Below are 25,452 nucleotides of genomic sequence, written 5' to 3' on the forward strand. Positions count from 1 at the left end.
GTCCAGTTAAAGAATCAAGCTACAGAACGTATCTCCTGTCCCTTCCCCGGGAACGCTCTGAAGATAACTGAGGCTTTACTGGGTTAGGCGAGCTGGCCAGGAAATCACTACGGATTTGTGCTCTTTCAGTTTACGTTAATGTGTCATAAAAGTGTTGTTGTTGTTGTTTCACTTTCAAGAATCCCTGCACATTACATCTTTCAACACACTGGTGTCAGGTAGTTGAAAAATAGTAGCCTGGCTATGTGGGGATTATGTTTTCTTCCATACTAGACAGCGCTCTTATTTCTAGTGGCGCAGCCTTCTTCCCTCCCCTGTGAAGAGCTGAGTTCTCAGATCAGGCATCAGCGTGTTTTTGGAGCACAGGACGGAGCAGGGGTAGACGCAGGAAAGACCCGCATAGCGGAAGCAAAGCGGACAGCATGAGAGAGATCAGGCAGGCACAAGCTGAAAGGCAGAGGTCACCTTTTCTCCCTTTTCTCCTAGATCACCCTTCTCGCCTCGTGGACCAGGGAAGCCCTAGAGGACAAAAAGCAAACCAAAGAGATCTATTGATGTAACTGTGGCAAAATCAAATAGAAAAAAATACATTTAAAATTGCATGTTTCTGAAACAGATATACAGGGAAAAGGCATGCCAACAATCTCAAAACTTAGAGAAAGTAGCACTTAGGAATATCAGTTTACTAACATGTCAATGATCTACATACTATAGGTTTCTTGCCTCTTCTCCCAGGAAATGTGCAGTGGAGAGAGTATCAGGATCCTCGATTGAACCCTGGGGAGCTCACTGCTCTGTGTGGCCGTGTGCAGATCACTTGCCTCAGCATGTTAGTCCTTTGACTCTAAAATGGGGTTAATGATATCTACTACACAACTGTTGGTGTGAGCATTAAATGCGACGAAATAAAGTACCAGAATTCTGTCTGCACATACAGGCTGCTCAATAACTGAACAGTAACAAGCTGAACAGTAACTACTATTGCTTTTGCTATTGTTGTTATTCACCTAATACAGGATGAACAGTGCTCATTTAAGAGGCATTTACTTTTGAGATCCTTTATATTTATAGAATTGTAAGACAAATAGGGACTTTCAGCTAAAAAATATGGCATAAGAGCATTGAGAATAGATATACTACATCGTTACCTAAGGGTAGCATGTAAAAGATACTTGGATTTTATGCATATTTTAAAATAAGTGGTTCAAATACAAATGTTGAGAGTGTCCTTAATTTGGGAAAGTATTTTAAAGTGGCACTATCAACTATTAATTTTATATCAGATAATTACTTTTCCCCCTTTATGTTTACCTTATGCAAACACTCATGGTGTAGTTTAGGTGGCTGTTTACATGCATAGCAATTTTTGTTGTGCGCATGTCTCTGTGTACAGAAACAATAAGAAGTATTCTTGCTGTTACTGATGGAGACCATCAGCATCTATTATCGTAGGAAGATGTTCATTGCATGTATTACTTACATCAAGACCAGGCTCTCCATCTTTCCCCTGCCAAAGAACCACAGTAGCCATATTAGTGTTCCCAGGTTTCATGAATAGGTTACCGTTTTCATTAAGGCTGCCTGGACATGCAACACTGCTATTAGAACTACTTTACAGATGTGAAAAAGATCCCCTACTGATTAGTATTACACATTTTTTTTCACTAAATCAAGTAAAATGACTGTTAATGTTGCTGTTGCGAGTCATGAAAATGTTTTCTTATATATCAGGTTAAATAGTTTGCTTTTTTGCTGAAGTTGAATGCTTGGTATCCAAGTTATCAATTCAGGAGTTAAGTTGAAAGCAAAAACCATTTAGCTGATTTAAAAACACACCAGCGCTCATAAAGGAGGCAAATCAACGCTGCTTTAGTTCTCTGAGTAGTTAGCTCAGACACGAGTAAAAAATGTGGAAACTTTGTTGTTAAATATAGTTTGGATTTGGCTAGCGTGCACCTTGTCTATAAATACTGAGGGTGTGAAGGTCACACCTTAAAGCACCGTTTTTAAGTAAACTTTGTAAATGAATGATCCCCCAATATGAAAGGGGCCAGGAGGCTGTTGTGCGAGGAGGATAAACGCCCTCCCATGGCGCAGATGCCCGGGGCAGGGCCTATTGTGTCTCACAATGGATCCACCCAGAGTTCTTAAGAGGTTGCTTTGATTCTGTCAACTGAAATCTATTTTAAAAATCAGCCTTCGCTTTCAATCTATTTTAAAATCAGCCTCTCTTTCAGCATTGAAGTTATGATGGTTTTAGTTTATTATTTCAGTTCATAAAAACTGAAAGTCCAGGGTATGTGGACATGAATAGGGGTTAAAAACCTCAATGCAAGCCTACAGTTCTATTGTAGTCCTTCCCTACCCCATGGGATCATTTGTGATGATCCCAAAGATAATGTCCTACAGCAAACTCGAGGCCTCAATTTGAAGTCTGTGTCATTGAGAATTTTTATCCACATCCTATATTCCAGATCCCCTGTGATGACAGTAACAGAGGGATCAGAGACATCAAGTCATCGTAAACGTCAATTCGAGAAATGACTAATTAGCTAGAGTGGTTTTAGGAAGTAACGTATGAGAACAGATAAAATCTGCAAAAGTTGTTTTAAATAAAGCTCCTACACCCACTTCTGGTACAGTGACCTTCCAAAGAAGTGCCAATCATGGGCGTCCAGTCAGATGGTAGGGGCAAGGCGTCACTGGACAGGGGGAGTCGCACGTTAGGGTGACTCTGATCATCTCAGTCTTGTGACGTGTGAGGGCAGGTGTCTGTACGTGAGTGGGAGGATGACATGAATGTGACCTATCTCTGGAGGACATGGTGATACTGGGCTTGTAGAGAATCAGTGGACTGTTCTTGCTCCTGTAATGTGATTAGTTGGTCCCACAAGGGCAGGGTTAAGTGGCAGGTGGTCTGTGCATGCTGAAGGTGCAGACCGCACACCAGACAGAGGACTCACGGGCAGGCCGTAGGGCCCTCTGGGTCCGGGCTCTCCCACAGCTCCTTTTTCACCCTAAAATGAAAGGTAGAAAGTTCAAATCAGACACAAACACCAATATTCACACCTGTGCCCGAATGGCCTGTGTGTAAAACTCCTGTTTGAATTATCATTCTATCAAAATACCAAAGATTCAGGCTCTTCCAGAATTTCTGTCAATGATACAGTAAAAGTAATCTACAGAAGATGATTTTCTTAAATCACCTTAGAAAGAGCATAAGACTTCCACTGCCCAATTGTGCAAAAGGACCAGGGTGTCTAGGATGCTGTATTCGGGTTTCTTGGGCGTTAATGTGAAACATTTATTTGTTACTAATTATTTTAAGTTACTATTTATTTATTATTGTTAATCCTCACCCAAGGATATTTTTTCCATTGATTTTTAGAGAGGAGGGGAGAGGGAGAAAGAGAGAGAGAGAGAGAGAGAGAGAGAGAGAGAGAGAGAGAGAGAGAGAGAGAGAGAGGAGACAGATTGATTGGTTGCTTCCCACTAGGCTGGGGATTGAAACTGTAACCCAGTTACGTGCCCTTGACTGGGACTTGAACCCTTCACCCTTTGGTGTATGGGCTGGTGCTCTAACCACTGAGAAAAACCAGCCGAGAATTAAATGATAATCTTGAATGCTTATAAAGAATAAGTGTAATTGGAGGTGGTCCCATGAATAGGAAATAATTATAATGACAGAGAAAAAGATATTCTGCATTTCAAGTAAAAAACCCCTTCTGCCCCCATCTTCAAAATTAATGTGTTTGTCAGGATTTAGCATGAAAACTTCAGGAGTCACGATGATGTTTATGTGAGTGGTCAGACAGAAAATGTTACCTTCTTTTATCACACCTCTGAAGTTCAAAGGTTAGCAACTCTTTTTCATGAGTAAAGTGCCAAGTTCAGCTGCTCACTCTGAATGCAGATCCATGTATTTTGCTGTGTTAGTCTATACTCCAGATTCCCATTTGAGCAAATTTAAAGTCCCTGTTAACATTCTTCTTTAATCTAAACTTAGGGATTGGTGGAGCTAATTAGCATGGTCACCCAGAAACACATAAAGAATAGGGAGGCCACTGAAAATAAGTATGATCAATGCTTTTGAACTTTTACTCAGTATTACTGAAAGAGCTGCATTTGCTTTCAGGAAAGTGGCAGGCTTTGAAATAAAACACATTTAAATTTGAATTCCAGTCCTGTCACGAACTATCTGTATGGCCTTAGGTAACTTTTTTTTAAAAAGATCTTCACCCAAGGTTACGTTTTTCTTGATTTTAGAGAGAGAGGAAGAGAAAGAGAAACATCAATGAGAGAGAGAAATATTGATCCCGCAGGCACCCTGACCAGGGATCGAACCAAGAACTTAGGTCTGTGACCTGACCAGGAATTGAGCCTGAATCCTTTTGGTGTAGACTACACTTCAACCAACTGAGCCACCCCCCTGTCAAGGCTTAGGTAATTTTCTTAACCTTTCTGTGCCTGAGTTTCATTGGCTATTAAATAGGAATAATAATACATATCCAATAAGAATTTTTCTGATTATAAAATATGAAATTCACTATGTCCCATAAATAGTATCTATCATTATTATACAATTAGAGGTCTTATTTTTAATTAAAAAAGGCTCAGCAACTCAAATTAATTAAAAATAAATTTATTTCATTTTGAGCTGGTATGTTATTTATGATTTTTAAAATGGTGGTGGTGGTGGTGGTGGTGTGGGTATGTGTAGTGGGAGGTAGGGGTTTAAAAGGAGGGTTCACATAACCTGGAGTAGATCTAGTTTAAAAAAATTCAATAGATTAGAGTAGGTTTTGTTTGAAAAAGCTCCAAAGATTATTTTGATATACCTATTCCCTTCCTCCTCCTCTGATTGAGCACTTCCGCTTTATTTTGTTTTTAAAGTGAATATGCCATGGCTTATTTGAATTAAGCTGTCACTCAAACATTTGTGTGTGGAACTTTTTGTATAGAATAATAACTTTAAGCTAATAGCAATCCACTTCTCTCAGCAGTGACTGCTTCAGAAGTGGATAGGAGGTGTGGGGGAAGTCAGCTGGGACGCTATGGGGAGCGTTCCTCACTGCTAAGGAAAGAGGCGTGGGAGGGGAAGGTCTCTGTGTGTTCTCTGCCATGGCTCTTGGTGGGGAGAGGGGGAGGTCGGCACACGGGAACCTGCTTGCCAGTGGTCAGAAGACAAGGCCAGTAGGCGGAAAGGGCACAGAAGCAAAGCCGAGAGACCTTCTTTGAACGTTTTGTTATATAAAACAGTAAATGTCTTCACTGTATTTTGAGTTGGGGGCTGCCATTTAGAGTCAAAAGCATCCTAACGGTCTCAGTTTGAAAACTTTCAGGAGTGAAATATCAACACAGGGATTGGAATGTGCAACTTCTTCTCCTGGATTAAATAATTCAAAAAAAAAGACCAAAAAAACCCCCCAAAAAACGTGCACCTCTCCAATTTAACAACTCCTGCAGAGTTCCGAAGAAGTTACAAGGCCAGATGAAGAAATCAGCGGAAGGCAGGAACCTCGGCGAGCTTGAAGAGCGGAATACTAATGGTGCCAGTCACGCATCTGACAGCTTCTGAAAAACACTGTCAAATGTCTGGCTTCCGGTAGGCTGGTCTAATTTTATTCGGGCTCTCTCATTTGCATGTCTACACTAAGAAATTATTCTAGAATGGCCCTCTTTCCTGATTCCTCCCGCTTTAAAATTTGAAACTTCTTCACGACAGTCCAGATGGCGCCTCAATCAATTAACACTGAGCCTCACACTCCAGTTTAGCACTCTGGGTGAGGGGCACTTAGGGAGTACTGATATCGGACCCAGTTAAGATAGTTAACGTGCTGAGTAAATAAATACAAGTGTAACACTTTACACTGCACACCATTTGACTCCAACTATGCCTTCAGAAATTCTCAGAGCTTTCATTTGCTCTCCTGGTTGATCCTGCCCCAGGGCCGAGACCTGATCCTCTTGTGACACTGTGGAGCCATCGGAAGTAGCAGCTGATTTACCAAATGGCAAGCCCTCTTGAGCCCCAGGGCCTCCTGCCAAAAGACTACTTGAGATTTGCTGCTCCATTTTTAGCGCATGTACTGAATTTCTTGACACAGTGCTTGAGTGGGTCAGCAGTGGAGGCTCTTCGCTTTTAAATATTCTTAATTAAGAAGAGCTTCATAAGTCATTGGCTTGATCTTAGAAATAAGATCAAATAAAGGTAACTGCAGATTCAGATTATTTATGCCTTTAAGAGTCACTTCTTTCTAGAAGCATTCTTGGACAAAGCCAGCTTCCCTCGTCGCTGTACGGACAGCCTGGGTTTATCTGTGTTCCCTGTGGCCTCATTATCTGGTTATTTTTCTCAGGGGTCTTTTTTCCTCTGCAATTAGGCTGTAAGCTCTTCTAGATCAGGGAAAATAGCTGCTTCCTTTACAGTACTGAATAAATATATTTAGTGTATTAGTCAAAGATTATTAGATGAGGAATTCATTATAATGGCATTTAATTCATTGGAGCAAAATAGACTTTACACAAAAAGGAGTGTGTTTCCATTTCATACTGAAAGTGCACTGTGTTTTATACATTGTAACATGTGATGTTGATTGAATGAATTCAATTTATAGGACATGGAATTGGGATGTACATCAAAAAAATCACTATGTGGACAAATTATCCCAGATTGATGAAATGCTCTCTAGTTTTAAAAGACCACAAATGAATTATTCCAACGTTTTGAATCCCTCGCTATTAGGATACTTTCTTTTCATTCCATCCTGGATGGTGGGGAAACTGATGACACAATTCCACTCAGACACACAAACACTTCTAAGTGCTCCAAGGTGAGGAAAAGGAAAAGTGGGAGAAAAACAGAGAACGAGGGAGAGGAGTTCCAGACAGATGACCAGCTGCTGATGCGGCAGCACATTTTTGTGTGTCAGATATTTATCTTCCACTCTGACTTTTTTTTTTTTTTCTTCCCAAGGATATGGAAACATGGCCTAGCAATAGAGAGGTTAGTGAAAGGTTTTTGTTTTATAATGCACTGAAATTATTTCCGTATGGCTAAAGGAAGACAGTCTATTCTTTTTTGTTTGTTTTAAACAGCAGCATGTATAACTGTGTGGAAAAGAATATGTAGGTTTTGGTCATTTTCTTTAGAAAGTTATAACTTACTCTCAATGAAATAAAATAACTTTCTATGAAAGATTATCAGCCAGAATATGTAGTCGTGGAAATGTTAGCCCTATTGACTTCTATTTACGGGGTTAAGGCTAAGTAAAAATATCTTCCTTACGGGTTCTGAGCTATTCATGTCAGCTATGCAAATGTATGCATTGTTTTCTATTAGGGCAGCCATATTCCATGTTATACTCTGTTGATCTCTCTCTCAGAGTGAAGACTCTGAATAGAACTTATGATCATATCTATTTTCATTTAAGAGTAGATGGCCCTTGGTTTCTTCTGGGAAGTTCAAGTAAAATGAAAAGGCCACACTTCAGTTTCTTATTCAGGTCACAGCTTAGTAACCTCAGGAGCAACTTACTCTTTCTCCTTTGGGACCTGCAGGGCCATGCGGTCCCATAGGGCCATCTGTACCCTAAAAAGAGATAAAAAATAAGACAATATGAGACATATCCCAGGGCTATAAGAAAAGCAGTTATAATGTATCCAGGACTTTCCCGGGCGAATGACGCCCAAGAATGTCAGTAAGACAACTCATCTCCTTTCAAAGTGCTTTATACTGGATTCTTTCAGGCCAGTGGTTTTCAAGAATCTCATGCAAACGGGATGAGATATATAACTGCCTGTTCCCATGAAGGGCCCACACAAAAAGCTGTAGATCATGTTTAATTACACATTTCCTTCCTGACTGAATGGAACATCTTCACGCTGCCTCCCCCATCTTAGAAAAACCTGCGGCTGTGTTTCCTTCACACCACCTCTTGTTCACATTCGTTCTCCACCCCCACTGCCAGCCCTGCTTTCCTTGGCCACCCATGCTCCCAAGCCTTGTTTCCAGTTGCCTCAGATGCTTGAACAGTTACACAGGTGAACAAAACTAAATGAGAACAGTGTTCAAACCAAGCTTTCTTGAGCTCCATGCGGAGCAGCAGGGGGCTTTGAGGGAAGGAATTATTGTTGCAGGTCCTGCTTCAGTGGCGGAAGCCACTAGGCTTACAAGGCACAAACCAGGCAGCTGATGACTTAATGGCAAAACTGCCTTCTGGCCTCCTAGTTTAGGTTCAGGATTTCTGTGGCCCACGAGATAATAGCTGAGTGAATATGGGATCACGGAGGTCCAAGGAAAGCAATGGCTGCCTGGAGAAGGTTTTCAGAATTAAAGAGCTAACATTTCTTTTGATTCTTAAAATTGTAGCAAGGACTTCAAGTATGTTGGCTCATTTTCAGGAAGACTATGCTTAGATTTGCAAAGAATTTGTTATAAAATCTGCACATGGAACAGTTCAGCACACGTTTTTTAGTGTTTTTATTTCTCTCCTACTGTTCTTGCTTATTCTCTTACAGCGTGGTGATATGAAGTAACTCAGGGTTTTAAGTTCATTCTAATGTTGGTGAATTCTCACCATCTTAAACTGATCTTTTACTGCCTGAACTCAAAGCTCATCTTCAGAAGACTTGTGAAGACTGAGTCCCTGCGGCTGACATTTAAGAGATGGAGCTGTTAAGAGTCAAAGAAAAGAGACAACAACAGAAGACAGACAATTCATTTCAATGAACAAAGATTTGAAAGTTAGTCCAATGAAGAAGGTACATTTCTAATATGAACATAAACATAAAAGGAAAAGCAACTTAAAATAAATCCACATTATTTTAATCCCATCAGAGGGCCTCTCTCCTGGAATTACAGGAAATGTCACTGGTTATGGAGAAATCTGCCAGGATTCTGAGACAATGATGCCAATTAGACTGGCTATTCTTGTCACCTAGCAGGTAATCCAGACCTGAGCTCCCATTTCAGAAGCATGTTCTGTAGTTAAGGCTGCACGTCCCACAGAGCCGCAGCCCATGCTCTGTCCACCTTCCCCTTTTCTGCCACTGTCTTTGTCCACCTTCTTGTTTTACCCCAATCCTAGGTACCCTCCTCTCCTAATGAGAACACATGAGCCGAAAGGGTCTGTCCGAAGCACCGAATTCACAGCCACAAACGCGCTGGAGCAAGACGAGGAGGCACTGACTCACCCGGGCTCCTGGCTTTCCGTCTAAGCCAGATGCTCCCTGTGTGATTTGGTTGGTAGCAGGGTTGGTGGGTGTAACACGAATGACAAGAACAGAGATTAGTATGAGGTACCAGTGAACAAGTGTAACACTTCAAACAACATAATACTCAGTCACAGGGTTCTGGGATGAATATCACATTGCTACAAATTGTTAGTTAAAAAAACAAAAAAACAAAACACAGGACAATAAACACCCCCATAGACGATGGCATTTTTATGACATTTCCATTTGGCAAATTCTTATTTAGAAATCAAGGTAATGAGGTTCATGGAGTGGGCTTGAAAGTAGTTACAGTAACAGCCACAGGCTGCTAATATCCATATGAAATTCGTTTTCTAAAGATTGTACTATTCACAATATTTTTCTTAAATTCTGAAGAAAAAATAATGGCCGATCTCCTAAGAAAGGTCTCATGATAATAATCAAGGATAGCATTTCAGAGGAGAAGAAAAGAACTCCAGTCTTGCTTGTTAAAATAGCCTTTATGAATGACAAATGCAGAACTTGAATGTGTGGAGATGACTCTGTGGCTTTTCTGGGTTGTTCTTACTGTGTTCACATTAGTCACCACTAGAGGGACTTCTAGGAACAGGAAAAAGCCAGAAATAGCTCATGAGTCCAAACAAAAAATAACTGTCCCAAACAAAACTGTTCCTTGACTCACTTGAAGTAATCAAATAATCATTGCAGCAAAGTCTGGATGGGAAATGTTTTAAAAATCCAATCCAACGCATGCTTTTCTTCACCTTGGGCTCCAGTGAAAGATTAAAAGATGACATTTTCAATGCTTATTTCAAGAATAAGCACAATTGCTTCTTTGATATGGCATTTGTATCTCAAAACTCAAGTATTTATTTATAGTCCTTTAAAAAATTGATTAGATGAAGAAGTATTTAGGAAAGACAATGCACTAGCCCTATAAATTCTCTTGGCAAGATTGCAGAACTATTTTCCCATTTTATGCTTCAGATGTAATTAATAATACAATTTTTTATGTGTAAAATATGTGTATAAATTATTTCATATTATCAATTTTATGTCATTTTAATCATGTAATTTATAATGTTCTTTATTGACTTTTGTTGGCACTCACTGAATAGACAGCATAGTAAAAGCTTGAAACTACAACCTCATAGTCAATAACCACTTAAAAAAATATCTTTTTAGTTGTGGAAAGAAGACTGGCATGAGGTGCAGGAAAGGAAAAAATCCACTTTTTTTCTTAAAAATAAAAATCTCTAAACAATTGCAAAATACTTCTCCCGTCCTATCCACTATTGCCACAATAATCTCTTAAGAGAGCATTTCCAAAACAAACAACATACAACATTTAGACCTCGATATGACTGATTAATGTGAGGAGCCACAGCACTGACCTCCTGCCATCAACAATGGCCAATTGCACACCTGCCACCAACAGAGGGCTACAGTTTGGGTATCAAAGGAGTAAAAAAATTGAAGGAGAATTTAAAACTGCACTAAATTATAAAAAAAGTTTGGGAGAAATTAGGAGCACAGTACATTTGTAAAGAGGAGGGTGATGGGAGGAGAATTGTCAGCTTTAACAGAGGAAGGCTGGCATGTATGTAATCGAAGGACAAAACAGTGATGGCATTATGTGTATGGGGTCTTCCTCTTACAGAAGAGCAGACGTTGGGAAAAGAAATTGGGCTGGGCTCTGCACTAAGAAACGCAATGTGTTCTCCAATTACAGACATCTCAACTATTAGTAGTTGCCAAGCAAACCAGAGTAGTTGCTTAAGGTAGAAAGAAAAGTCTGAGATTTGCACTGAAATGGAAAGTTTTCTTTACTTACTGGAAGACCAAGGGGTCCTCTGTCACCCTTTTGACCTGGTTCACCCTTCAATCCTTTAACACCATTTAACCCTGGTTCACCCTAAATGCAAAAGCAAATGCCAATTTTGGTTGCTATCACGGGCGTTTCAGCTATGAGAGAAGAGAGCCAGTCTCGGAAATGGTTGCAGATTCCAGTTTTAGGTAACAGCTGAGTCAGGCTAGATTTGTCTTGTATCAGTTCAAACTTAATTTCTAAAACATGACAAAATTAATAAACTGAAACGGACAAATAATATTCTAGGAAACAAAACACCCTAGAAAGTATGCTCTTTAGAATAAAAATATATATAACTGAGTTCCTGAAATTTTCAGTTGTATATCAAGGAAATTGGTGTTGTGCCCCATTGTTCTGACCAAGCAAATCAGAGACAATCAGTGGAGGATGCTGAAGGAGATTCAGTAATAAAAAACCCACTCTGCTGCAATGGAAAACTGGAATATGCAGGACAGTGTTATACACAGACATTTTAAGCCTTTAAGCATTTTGCCCAGGGGAATGAGCTAAAAATATAGCCGCTGATGTTTGAAGTGAAGCCATTTAGTGAGTCCTCATTCACTGACATTGCCAAGTCAGGTCCCTACCTGGATTAATCAATAGAGTAGACAGCAAATAGCCAATCCCAGAAGAAAACATGAAGATCACAGAACTTACATGTACTAAGTTCATCTGCCCAATGTTTGAATGAGGAAGGTTTGAATTTAGTTTAGGGTTACATTACAAAAGTCACGGGAAGTGATAAATTTTGTTGACTTTGTGTGTTTTTTTGTTTTGTTTTGTTTTTTTTTAAATCTAAGAATACAGTACACCTATGTTCTATCAGCACACCAGGATGTTAGAAATAGAGTTTAACTGGTTCACTCTTTAACTTTTAAGCACAGATATTAACTTCATCAAGAAAATTTGAAAGCCTTGAAGATTATTTCAGTCTCAAAGCCCTATAGAGTCTTTCTGGGTGGGGGGTGAGGGAGGAGAGACTGTCTACATGGCAGGAGGGTGGTACTTTCCCCATTTGTCTGGTGATGAAATCAGTGTGGTGCTTGTTTAACATAAAGAGCCTGGGGCACCATGTAGACCTTAGTAGCGCAGGAAATGTGTATTTTTAATAAGCCTTCCAGATGATTCCTCTCATCGGGAAATGCTGGGAAACACATCACCCTTAGTACCATGTTACATATTTAAACTTTCAAAGGGGTCACAAAGGAATGAACACATTTGGGCAAAACCTAATGAAATTTTGGGATTCTAAAGATAGGATGATCACAGTGCTTCCACTATAGGGAATCCAAATGGTTGGTATGTCACAGAGCTAGAGTTCATGTGAGGTCAAGGCCAAGGCTCAATAGTCTACTTCAGTTAACTGGTCTAAACTTGAGATACCCGGCTTTGCATGTGTGTGGTCTTTCAGCAAGTGGTCTTGAGATGATGGATAAGCAGGAAAGCCTTGATAGGCTGTGAAATGCTTTGGTGAGGAATCATGTATTGATAGGACTGGTCATTAACTTAGAAGGTGAGTTTATAAACAGTCTAATTCAGTGGCAAAAATACCAAATTTCAATGATGGACCTAAATTCTTGTCTCAGGCCTGTCCTTTAATTAGTGTAATTTGGGGTAAATTACCTGGGCCTATAGTTTATCATCTATAAAATCAAGGAATTAGAATAGGTATTCTACGAGGCCTTTGAAACTTTATAAAAATTCTCTGAAGTCTATGATTTAAGTGTAATTAAAGTTTAAGTGTAGGCAAAAAGATCATTGCATTTTAGATATCAAAAGAATCTTGGGCATCTATTAATCTAATGGTGGGATATCTGAATCACTCAAGGAATTAAAAACACAGTCTTAATGGCTTTAGTCTGAGTTAATATGATTGGGCTGATCTTTAGGGGTGCCTTAACATCCAAGGAGAAGCCAAGAGTGGGAAAAGAGGCCCAGAGAAGTTAGATAACTACTAAGATTACAAAGACAGTAGATGGGCTCTCTCTTCTGACCCCCAGAACAATGCTCTTATCCCAAACTATAATCCATGATTCTGAGACACTACCACTCACTGGCCTCACCAGAAGGTAAGGTATTCTACAAAGAATAAAGAGGCATGAACTCGTCCTGTGCTTGGGTGAGTCACCTGCCTGACCTCGAAAAGGGAACTCAGGTTTCAGGAGTCAAACAGATATCTCTGCTACTGCTAGAGCTGGGTGAGCCAGAGGAGAGGGTGGGCTGCCTTTCTGACTCCTACGCCAACATTGCATTATGTGTTCTCTCACCCCTCACCATTAAAATGCACCAACTCATTACTGAGGAGCTTTCAAGGGTACTTGAACCTTCTCTAAAACAGCCTTAGGACTAGCTAAATTTTTCTGTTCAGAACAGAGCGTCAAATCAGAAGTTACCAAAAACAAATGGCACTTATGGGTGCTTATCAACAACTGCACCAGATATTTTGCTATTAAATCATCACAACCCTATGTGGTAAATTACCTAGTTGAGTACATGAAGGATCAGAGAGGGTAAATAGTCTGCCCAAGGTAACAGAGCATGTCAGGGCAGAGCTGAGATTAGAATATGGTTCCTTATCGTGCATGTCCCCTGGAAGAAGAAGATTGTCTTTCAGGGTTCATTCCAATCCTCCAAGGTGTCCTCTTGGTTTACACGAAAGCAGAGAACAGGTGGAGAGACCATCTTCACAATACATGCTGCACTGATGCTAAAAAGGAGGGGCTATTCTCCATTGTTCTCTTGTTAATTCAGAGTATATGTGTGTATCTCAATGCATATGATGTAATCTCAGCATAGCACACATACACCCCACTCCATTCTAGGCCAGTACCCTCAGGGGAGTACAAAATTAAGATGCTGGACAGTCAAAGCATTTAGATGCGGTACTGCTACATGACAAGCAAGAAGTATCAATAACATCTAAATGTACAACTAAAGATACGATAACAGGAAGGCATCTGGACTAGGCTGAGAATCCCATCAGATTTACTTCTAAATGGTTGATTTTGAGTATATTATGATTAGTGATTTCAGAAACTTACATAATAACAAGGGGAAAAAAAGGCAAAATGAGGAATAATTCATCTCCAGGTGATATCACTTAAATTTGTTCTAAGTCATTCTGTGTTGTGAGAGTTAAACATCTGGATACTTAAAGGCTTAAAGATTATCAACATTCTTGACAAGTAAATAAGACAGGACAGACATGCTTCCGTCATGCTTCTCCATGATTAACAAGGAAACAGAAATCAAATAATCAAGGGATTTGTTAGATTACCTTTGGTCCAGGAAGTCCATGGGGTCCCTGAAAATGAAAAACACAGCTTTTAATTAAGAACTGATTCACTGTTTCCCAGCAGAAGTGATTACATAACGTAACAAAAGAGATGTAAAACAAGAATCTCTTTGTTTGAGCTATAGCTCCAGGCAGGCCAGTGGATGTTAATACCTAGTGGAAGTTCCTTCCAGCTTCTGGATTGCTCTGTCATAGAAAATTTATTAATAGCATTTCTTTTCTTTTTTTTTTTTTTTTTAACAACAACAACGATAATGGTTTACTCAATCATTCCATTGTTTCATGGCCATTACAAAAGTTAATACAGAGGAAAAAATATCAATAGTAATTTCCATCACCATGAGATACATAATGATAATCCCTGTCATTTCATAGTATTCTTTCTAAAAGAAACTCTTATCATAGCCATGGCAAGTAAAGTAAATGACACACACTGTTCAAGCACGACAATAGCGATCCTTTATGCTAAATACCTGGGAGGGGGAGGGTGGAATCCGAGAGAATTATAGGAAAGAAAAAAATAGGGAAAGAAAGTATTGTGAATCCACACTGCTCCCATTTCTCAAATCCCCATTAAAAATATAGGTGGCAAATGTGAGACACATTATGAATGTATATAAAATATAGATGTCTTAAAAGACAAAAATTTACCAAAGGAAAGTCCCAGACTTTAAATACCAGTGAAGAGGGGACCCTTCCCATTACTCACTGCTCTAGACCCTGGTATTGGGGACCCTGAGGTAGAAAGGAAATGCAAAGATGACAGTCAATTCTGCAGCCCTGTTGCATAATTTGTTTAATTTAAGGCTAAGGAAAGGATCTAATGTGGTAGTGGGAAGGATTATTTACCAGCAGAATGTATTTATTTTGACAAAGATGAATTCTTCAAGGTTCTTGCAACAAATGTTTATCAATGTTAGGAAGTCATAACGCATGCATGAGTCTGGGCTTTTCCCCTGTATTTTGTGGAAAATCTAAACATAGAGACTAATTAGCCAACTTAAATTAACTAAAGATTACCGTGAATTGCTTTAAAGTTTTCAAATAATTTAAATAAACTATTGGAAAGAGAGTATTTAAGTGCCTATCAGTGAAATCATATGACAGTAGGAAAAATTTTTAACAAGCAATACATTGAAGTTTGTTACATACATGTCCATTGGAATATTTTCTCCTTAGATAAGTTGTGAATAAACATTTTCAGGAAATGTCTGATATTTTATCAAGTATTCTTATCTCATTTTAGTAATGATTTGAAATTCTTTTAAACTAATTAATTTTAGGATAGGAACAGGATATAGTGTTGTTTAATCTTCTAACTTAAAGTGGAGGGAGTATAAAAAACCCAAAATATGCCATTTGCTTAATTCTTAAAGAACTGTTTCATTTTTAAGAAAAGGTTATTTATAATTGTTTATTGGGTGAAATAGGAAAGGCAGTAAGAAACAGATGACTGGGCCTGGACTGTGCTCTGTGGCTTGCATCATTCCAATGAGGCTCTTTCTTAGATTTGTATTTAATCTGTATGATTGAAGACATGTGATTATTGAGACCCCTAGACGTGAATGTGATTTCAGAGGCTGCTGGACTTGTCCCCATCCTGCCCCGGTCGAAAGCACTGGAAGCATCTGACTTCCATGTTCTACCCTTAACACACCATCATTAGATAGACATTTGGAGAATTACACTGGTTTAATGGCTGCCTTCTTCACTGGACCTAAGTTCCACGAGGACATGGCCATTGTCACACTGATCACCGAGGGATCACTGAGGGATCCCTGCAGTAAAGACTGTATCTATCAAAGTGCCATAAAGTGCAAAGGAAAGGGTTCAACAATGTCTGTACCTGTGGAAGCGAGCTTCGATTTTTATCGTATGATTTTATAAATGTTCTCACTGAACATTTCATTAAAGGATCTTAATCTTCGAAGTTGGTTAAAAACATGTCTTAATGGCTATAATTATTCATCTTATTCTGCTACCAATGGCCCAGAACAGTGTTTAAAATGATTTTCTGATGCTCATGTGGTAAGGCTGGAGTAAAGCTTGCCAAATCTGTCTGTCTTCAACTTTCCTATCACAAAACTGCTCTATCTCTTTCCTACAGACGTGTTTGGGGGAGTGAAAGACAACACTGTAAAGTCAGTACATCTCAAAGCACCTCGTATTTTCTGTCCACTCCGCAGAGAGCAGTAGGAAATACAAGCTGGCTGCTTTGAGGAATGCGCTCATGTTTTCTCTAGTAGCATGCTCATAAATAAATGACTACATTTTGGAGAGAAGAGAGACTTACCATGGGGCCTGGTGGACCATGGGGACCTGGTGGGCCTGGTGGGCCTATGATCTGTATGTCAAAAAAATAAACATGGATTTGGTTACTTCATTTAGATAAGGCGGTTTGGCTTGAATCTTTTGCTGGGATTCTGTTAAGGCCATTAATAGTTGCAGAGAAAGAAGGATACTGGAAGAAATGATGTGTTTGATTCTCTAGGTTTGGAAATTCCTTTATGAGAACAAAAAAAAAAATCTTTAAAAAAATACAGTTCTTTTATAAAAGCCAGAATAAATCAAACATACATTAAACGAAAAGGAAGCAACTGATTTCCAAGAAATGCTATAATGCCACAACCACTATTAAACTCTCCAATATTTCACTAGGCAACAATAGGGCTCTGGAGAGAAAAAAAAAGCACGTATGTTCTATATCCACAAAGCTCTACCACAAGAGTCATGGGAAAACCATTGATCCCCCCTCCCCCGCCCCAGGATTAGACAGGCCTCTGAAAAATTGCTTCTAACTGAGACCTCTGAGGCATTTCGTCTCTCATTGTCCAAGGCCAACAGTATTTATTCTACTGCTTGACAAACCAAGGGGTTCATGGTTTTTCCACTGTTGATAAGCCATCTGGCAGAGGTTGAACTAGATGAATAATAGGCCCATTTTGGAGTTTTTCAGGAACCATGGGAGGTCAGCCACCATGGACTTACAGAAGGGCCCTGAGGACCTGGCAATCCGGAGTCTCCTTTCTCTCCTTTCACTCCATTGGCACCCTACAAATGACCAGTAAGAGAGGAGAGCTGGTCAAGTTATTTTCACAGTGTAAGGAACAACTGAATTTTCTCCCCAAACCCATCATCCCCTTGAAATTTGCATATTATACACATGATATGTGAAAGAACGATTTATCCTCGTACATTCTAGTTTCCCCAAACGCCTAGACTGTGGGTGATATGTGAAATAAAATGCAAAGTAAATGTAAACCAAGTTAGGCTTGATTGGTTCAACTTACACATTGCTGAACATATATTATGAGTGTTATATTTTTATGGCGGTGCTCACTTTAAAAGGCAAAGTTCAGTCTTTTAACTATGTCATTAACATTTATTTATACACTTCCTTGTTTCAAAAAAAATTGAGGGCAATGAGGTTTTCTGAATTTTTTCCCCTACGCGTGTCTACAATTTCCCTTCCCAATTCTAGTAAAAATTATGGGGGAGAAACACCTTCCCATAGTATCATACATGGAAAGAGGAGAATTTCCAGAGTAATTTATTTTTAATTGTTTTACATTTTTGGTATATTTTTAAATTATGATTTATTTTAAAATGATCAGTTATCACTATCTTATGCATACTAAATTAAAGTGACCAACTTTATTTATTTTAGTGCCTTCTAGCAAAATGAATTCAGGGAAACATGAAGGTTTATTTCATAATTCATTTGTTTGGACGCTTTAAAATTTGTTGTAGAGCCCCACGTGCAGTAATTAAACAATACCTCAAATACTTAACAATTAGAAGATCACACGAACGATCAGATGAGACTGCAGCTAATAATATAATTCTTTTCTGGTTATTTATCAGAATAGGAGCACAGAAACATACCGGCAATCCAGGAAGTCCGATTCCTCCTTTTTCACCTGGCATCCCTGGGTCCCCCCCGTCTCCCTTTGAGCCTTTGAGTCCCTACAAATGAGATGGGTTGCATGTGAGAATCATACTATCCCTTGATAGTGACATCCTAGGGAACACAGAATTCCAGATCAATTTTGTCAGTAGGTGGGTCCTATGTAAAGATGATTCCGATTTTCATTTTTAGGTAGAGTTATTTCTAGTAGCAACCTTCTACATTCAATCAACATTATTTCCCTGTGTAATAGAAGGCATTGAATTCTATCATTCAGGCCATGTAAGTATGAAAAATATGAACTTAGGTGTTGACATCACTTCTCCTGATCTCATATTTTTTACCTGGCAGCTAATTCTATATCACTGGTCCTGAAAACAATGTAATGGCTTAATTCTCAACAGCAAAGTACACATCTGAACCAGAACCTAGTGTTATAATAGCAAAGGTCCAAATAAATGTATCCTATCTCCCCCTATATCCTTACTGTCCCCTTGAAATTCAGGCAGAAGTTCCAATCACCACCAGTTTCCAAGGGTCTAATCTAGACAGGAAAATCATTCACTGCACACTGATGTTCAGTCAATGCTCAGGAATACTGCAACTTTTCCACAGTGTTCTTATTTTGTTCTCAGGACATCTCTGTGAGGTGACCCAGGATCTCATTTTTATTCTCCTTTTACTATGAGGAAATATATACTAGTAAATGTGTATTCTGAAAGCCAACAACTCTGAATTAATGATACCAGTACTGAAATTATGTTGTTAAGCATTTCATTGAAGGAAATGCATAATTCCCTCATTCCTCAAAACTGCATTCCTCAGTGCAATGTGACCAGATGGCCCGTCTTCCACAGACACAATCATAGTTATTACAATAAGGGAAGCTGAGACTGCATAGCCTGTTCATCTTTCCTATACTGAAAACTACTTGTAGACAGAAATGTGTCTTTTCTTGTTATTTATACTATTTTATAGCACCTACTTCAGATCATCCTTTAGGTGGGTGGATGGGAAGGTGCCTGAATGACTAAATAAATCTTACTGGTTAATCAGACCCTGGTTGGTTTTAGGGTGATTGCAGCAGAATAGCCAACCTGCTGGACATAGTAGCAGAAGAAAACCTTGTAAAGTCTATAGAAACCCCCCCAGCTATTGTACATGTACGGATCATGAAGCATGCCGCTATGCGTGCCAACTTATTTATAATGGCTAATAGTGTGAAAGGAAATATACAACCAGATTAAAAAATTCTAATGTGATCTCTGACTGATATAATGAATCATTTAAAGTCTCTTTAAATTACCACGTTTATTTAATGTTACATCATGTAATTTCAAGATAAAACTCTGATATTAAAATATCCAAACTTGATTTACCTATCTAATACTATCACCTGAGGAGTATATTTTAATAACTGTATAAAGAATCACCTTGATTTCTTATGAACTACTTGATTTTAGTCATTTCTTGGGTAAATAATGGAAGCCCAGAAAACATCAAATAGCTTGAAACTAACCCTGTGATTTGATTCTGGAATTGAAATACTGGCAGATGCTTTTTGACTTATGGGCCAAATCCAGCCCAGGACTTGTTTTGTATAGGCTGAATGTTATAAAAAAAAGTTTACGGGGTGTTAAAAAAAGATACACAACAGAAACTGCAAAGCCTAAAACACTTACTATCTGGTCCTTTATAGATAAAGTTTGCCAACCTCTGTTTTAGGGGACACCTTGGAGAAACTGCCATATTCTGCAAAGCTACAACAGCCCTGCCTGTTCCTGTCTTTTCTAATACTCTCAACAATTAGGCGTAATCTATATCTGCAAAAAGAAAACATATATAAGCAATATCTATGTCGTTGATTTTAATCTTGAATCATTTACATCCACTGATAAAAGTAGGATATTTTTACTAAATAGGTAATAATTTTACAAGTCTATTAAAAATTCACATAGGACTCACTGGTAGATTGATAAGGAATATTAAGATAAAACTAAAGCATCATACAACTTGTATGTTTCTGCAAAGAAAACTAACTTAAAACCAACTGCCTTTTAAAATAGCAATAGACTCAGTTAGAGAAAGCAGGCAGACAGTTCTGTTGGGGGTTAGAGAGACTGAGCAAAAAAGGGGGAAAAAAAGAGAACTCATGGCCAGGGACAACAGAGCCATGACTGGGTGGGGGAGGGAGAACGGTGGAGGGTAAGATGGCATAGAGGGGATAAATGGTGATGGGAAGAGAAAATAAAATAAAGTAAAAATAAATAAATAAGAGCAATTGCTTTTTAGAGTTAACATAATCTCCAGAACAGATGGTTTTTTTGGGGGGGAGAGGATATCACATATCAACACGCATGTTTTTCTTGGCTTCAGACCTATAATAAAAGTAGTGATCGATAACAATGCTTTAAATGACAGTACGTATCTTTGAAAATTACCTGCTCTCCGTCAACTCCTGGGATTCCTGGAGATCCTGGCTCTCCCTGTTAAGATAAAAACTAATGGCTTCCTTCCATTTATCATTAGTAGCATGCTACGCTATATAAAAATGTTGCTAGTTGGTAACGGTACAATTTGACTTTCAGCAAATGTATCATAACCCAAGAATACTCCATTACATCATACCACATATCTAAACTAAATAAAATAGCATTTTCTTGAATATTATGTATGACAATACTCATATGTAGCTAAGATCCAGTGTTTTTATTTTTCCCTCATGTGAGATGCAGGCTAAACAAAAATTGATGAAAGGAAACTGATAAAAATCATTTGATGCCTGACCATGTCTTATACTATGAATCTATAGCAATAACCTATATGCCTCAGTTAATTTTTTTTCTCCTAAAAAAATCTGTAGGATTTCTCTTATTTTCCAATTTGAGAAATAAGTAAAAACATGACCGTTATCTTAAAAGACAATAAAATGCAAAGCCCCATAAGTTCACAATAGTTTAACTGACACTGGTTGAACCATAAACAAAAATTCATAATGATTGTGAATGTGCTACTTCCAGATAAGTCTCACTGAAAAAGGTAATAAATCAGATAATAACTTAATCCACATTAAATTACTTTTGGATCAATTCGATTTCCCATACTATGCTAGGAATGCACTACATTTACTATTTATATTATGATTTATTAGGAACCTTGACAAACCCAAAATATATAGATTTATTTTTTCTTAACTAAAGATGTTCCATTAAAAACAAATTTAAACAATGTGCTAGAGATTTATTCAAACAACAAATGTCCAATCACCTTTCAACTGGAAAGGTACTGAACAAAGGCAAGATATTATTTTATATCAATGAATCATGTATTTGAATCCCATTATAAATATCCCTTGTTTCCACATTGTGGAAACTTTAAAAACAGTTCTTTTGAGGGTTGAATGGCCTGCCTCAGAGACAGAATTCCAAGGGAGCGGACTTGAGGCTGTATTTTTCTAGAAAGGCTTGTTTGCTGATGTTATAAACCACAGTACTGAAATGGCTAGAGCTCTTTTCCCCGGTAAAAACTTTAACAGCTATTGGCCACAGAATGAAATTTGAGCTTTCCAATGTTTTAGAAGGCACAGCAAACAAATGAAAAAAGAAAAAGACAGAAAAAGGGCTTTTCTTTCCAGATTTCCTGTTCTTTGTGGTAGCAGCAAAGTTTATTTTGCCACAAAGCCTGCTGAGGTTGGATGCAACTGGCTAAGCCCTAGTTTCATTCAGTCTGAATACTTGTCAGCACTCTGGGTCCAATAATGATTGCTTTGCTAAACTTTTACCTTCAAAATGTGACCCATGAGTGCTTAAAAGTAAAACATAATTCATAAGTTACTCATTTATCCTTCACCGATCAAAAGTGGTTTGTAAAGAGTTATATGATGTGTAAGAAGTCCAACAATCCGTGTTTGAAAAAGGAAGGAGTAATGCTAATTGAAAGAGTTCTCATTCAGTCTGCGGCTGTGAGTCCTGAGTGAGAGTGGGTTTAAGTTTGACTCAGGCTGTATTTGCTGAGTCTTGGTCATAGGCACATCTCACCCCAATTATCTCAACCTTCTCAAGGAGAGATCATGGAACACACAAAGGACTATATCAACTAACCCAAGACCTCAATTACAAGATCCTTGTGAGGTGAGAGGGGTGGGGCAGAGTGAGCACAGTGGGAAGAATGGCTGGGTAAGAAGGAGTATGACTAACTGCCTCGCCCCTTCCCTTGTCTAGACATTCATTTGGTCAATTTTCCTGTTTCTCAGTTTCAGCTCGAAGTAATCTTGACTCCCAAGGCTGAGACAACCTTCTTAATTTGCATCTTGATCAAAGCACTCACTCTTATTTATAAACTAGTGGCCCAGTGCATGGATTCGTGCACATTGAAAGGAAATTAATTAGAAGGTGGCTGGCAGGGCAGGACTGGGTGAGATGGGCTGGACATGCTCTGGAGCCAACTTCCCGTGGTCCCTCCCTGGCTGGCCACACCTGGGGTGGCGCAGCGGCTCAAAGGGCGTCTGTGGATTGAAGGGGGTCCCTCTGGCAGGTGGGGTCCCTTGGCCTGGTCTGCGGGGATTGGGCCAAAACTGGCAGTCCAACATCTCCCGAGGGGGTCCCAGATTGTGAGAGGGTGCAGGCTGAGGGACCCTACTGGTGCACAAATCTGTGCACTGGGCCTCTAGTTAAATTAATAAATGAATAGCAATTGGGTTATAAAACCAGGATATGCAAGTTTTAATGATATCGCCCTCTCAGTTAGGTGGTCCTTTTTGCCTCTGTGGGCCCAGGGATGGGCACCCTTTGGGCTTTTGCAGGCATTTGGGCTGTAAAGAAAAATGAAGTCCTAGAAGCTGTGGAGGATTGTAGGGAATGAGGTGCAGAGTTAGCACCGGGGGCAATTTTGTTTCTGGAGACTCAGTCAAGTGAGGAGATGAAACAAGGAACTCAGACCTTGGTTGACTCTATATAGAGGAAAACAGATCTGCATATTTCTTTCTAAGTTGTCTAGTCCAGCTCACAAACATATTAAAGAATATGAATCCAGGCCAACTTGTTCACCAGGAACAAAGGCTATGTATGGCTGTGTTACATCTTTTAGGGACCAGAATGTGGTGGAGAAATAGTTTAAAAATCCTAAACTGTACACTGTTATACAGGAAATCTGTTTGAAATTAAGATCTATGTTCGAATATATTTCCCATAGCCAAGGAGCTCAGTAATATTTTACTTTATATTTCTTTTTATAATAGAAAAATATGCTAGTGTTCTGTGCTCAAGTTTCTTGAAAGAGAAAAGTACAAAAGCTGATGTGTGTGTATGTATGTGGACATGTCTGTGTGTGTATGATAGACTTAGCAAATAAACTGCCTTAAGAGGCATAAACAAAAGATGGATTACTAAACTACCTGAATTGCCCACAAAAATCCAATGATGAAAGTCATATTTCAACACGCATAGTTTAGATCTGAAAAGCCAGAGTAACTGGCCATGTGTTAACTGATTGAAAATGAAACTTTAGTTTGGAGGGAGAAAGCTAATGCAAGCAACAAATTTTAGATATAACCAAGTATGTTTCATTAGATAAGATTTAGATGGCAGAATGTCTGAATATATACAATAACAGGATGCTATAAAAATGACTCAAATGATTTCTAAAATTGTCATTGTGAATGTATCCCTTATTCTTTTTATTATAAAACTAGAGGCCCAGTGCATGAAATTCATGCATGGGGGGGTCCCCTCAGCCCAGCCTGCCCCTTCCCCAATCCTGGACCCCTTGGGGAATGTCCGACTGCCAGTTTAGGCCTGGGATCGGGCCTAAACTGGCAGTCAGACATCCCTCTCACAATCCTGGACCACTGGCTCCTAATCACTCACCTGCTTGCCTTCCTGTTCATCCCTAACTGCCCCCCCCATCCCCCATTAGCCTGATCACCCCCAACTGGCCCCTCCCTGATGGCCTGGTCGTTCCTAACTGTCCCCCGTTGCCAGCCTGGTCACCCCTACCTGCCCCCTCCCCCCCACTGGCCTGGTTTCCCCCAACTGCCCCCCCTACACTGGCCTAGTCACCCCTCACTGCCCCCCTGCCAGCCTAATTGCCCCCAATTGCCCCCCACTGCCAGCCTGGTTGCCCCCAACTGCATCCCCCCATGCCAGCCTGGTCACCCATAACCGCCCCCCCTGCCAGCCTGGTTGCCCCAACTGCCCCCCCCCACTGTCCTAGTCACTCCTTGCTGCCCCCTCTGCCAGCCTAATTGCTCCCAACTGCCCCCACTGCCGGCCTGGTTGCTCCCAACTGCAACCCCCCCCCACGCCAGCCTGGTCACCCATAATTGCCCCCCCCAATGGCCTGGTTGCCTCTTACCATCCCCCCTGCCAGCCTGGTCACCCCCAACTGTCCCCCTCTGCTGGCCTGGTCACCCCTAACTGCCCCCGCCTGCTGGCCTGGTTGCCCCCAACTGCCCCCTCCGCCGGCCTGGTCGCCCCATGCAGCCTGCTGTTCAGTCGTTTGGTCGTCCCTCACTACCCCCCCTGCCGGCCTGGTCATAGGCAGCCATCTTGTGAGGGTGTGAGGGTCAATTTGCATATTACATCTTTATTATATAGGATAATTGGAGGGAAGGATCTTTTTTAGTGTCCGAGTACATTTTCCTTCATTTCTCCTCTAATTAAATACTTTCCTTTCTTCATGCATCACATTTAGTGTTTCTTTACATTTATAATTTATATAAAACTTGTTTTTCCCTTATTTAATATTCTCTTTTCCTCAATGTCCTCCTCCTAAATTGAATGCCATTCCTATTTATTTCCCTTCTTTCCTGATTTCCCTTTTTTTCTGATCCCTTTTCCTTCAACCTAAACCTCAATTTCTATTCTTACCTCCTTTAAGCAATATTGCTGATCTCAGCTCTCCAGCATTTTGTAAGATTGATTTTCAAAGATATAAATATTTAATATAGGATTCTCTGCACCATATGTGGTAAATGGAAATAAGTAAAATAAAGAGTAACCTTTGGCCCTTGTAGTCCTTGAGGTCCAGGTGGTCCAGGGGGACCCTAAATCCAGAAAAGACAAAGTTATAAAAGGGAGCCAAGTCTATGTATTAAATTTTATACTTTAATAAGTATACTACACACTTTCTTAATTTCTATCACAATCAAATATTTCCTAATATTGA

At 39.6% G+C, this 25,452-nt stretch overlaps 1 protein-coding gene across 1 annotated transcript; it reads right to left on the reverse strand.

Moving 5' to 3' along the window:
- Positions 1-384: 384 nt before the first annotated feature.
- Positions 385-25,326, reverse strand: LOC132214698 (collagen alpha-1(XXV) chain-like). Its single transcript, XM_059662050.1, has 11 exons — positions 25,286-25,326; positions 20,730-20,774; positions 18,267-18,347; positions 17,370-17,432; positions 16,675-16,725; positions 14,364-14,390; positions 9,196-9,231; positions 7,538-7,591; positions 2,964-3,017; positions 1,481-1,507; positions 385-519 (listed from the first exon to the last, which is right to left on the reverse strand). The coding sequence occupies exons 3-11, from the start codon at positions 18,306-18,308 to the stop codon at positions 433-435; spliced, it is 441 nt and encodes a 146-aa protein (XP_059518033.1). The 5' UTR covers positions 18,309-18,347; positions 20,730-20,774; positions 25,286-25,326; the 3' UTR covers positions 385-432.
- Positions 25,327-25,452: the final 126 nt, after the last annotated feature.

This window comes from Myotis daubentonii, chromosome 1 (assembly GCF_963259705.1).
Source record: "Myotis daubentonii chromosome 1, mMyoDau2.1, whole genome shotgun sequence".
Classification (NCBI taxonomy): domain Eukaryota; kingdom Metazoa; phylum Chordata; class Mammalia; order Chiroptera; family Vespertilionidae; genus Myotis; species Myotis daubentonii.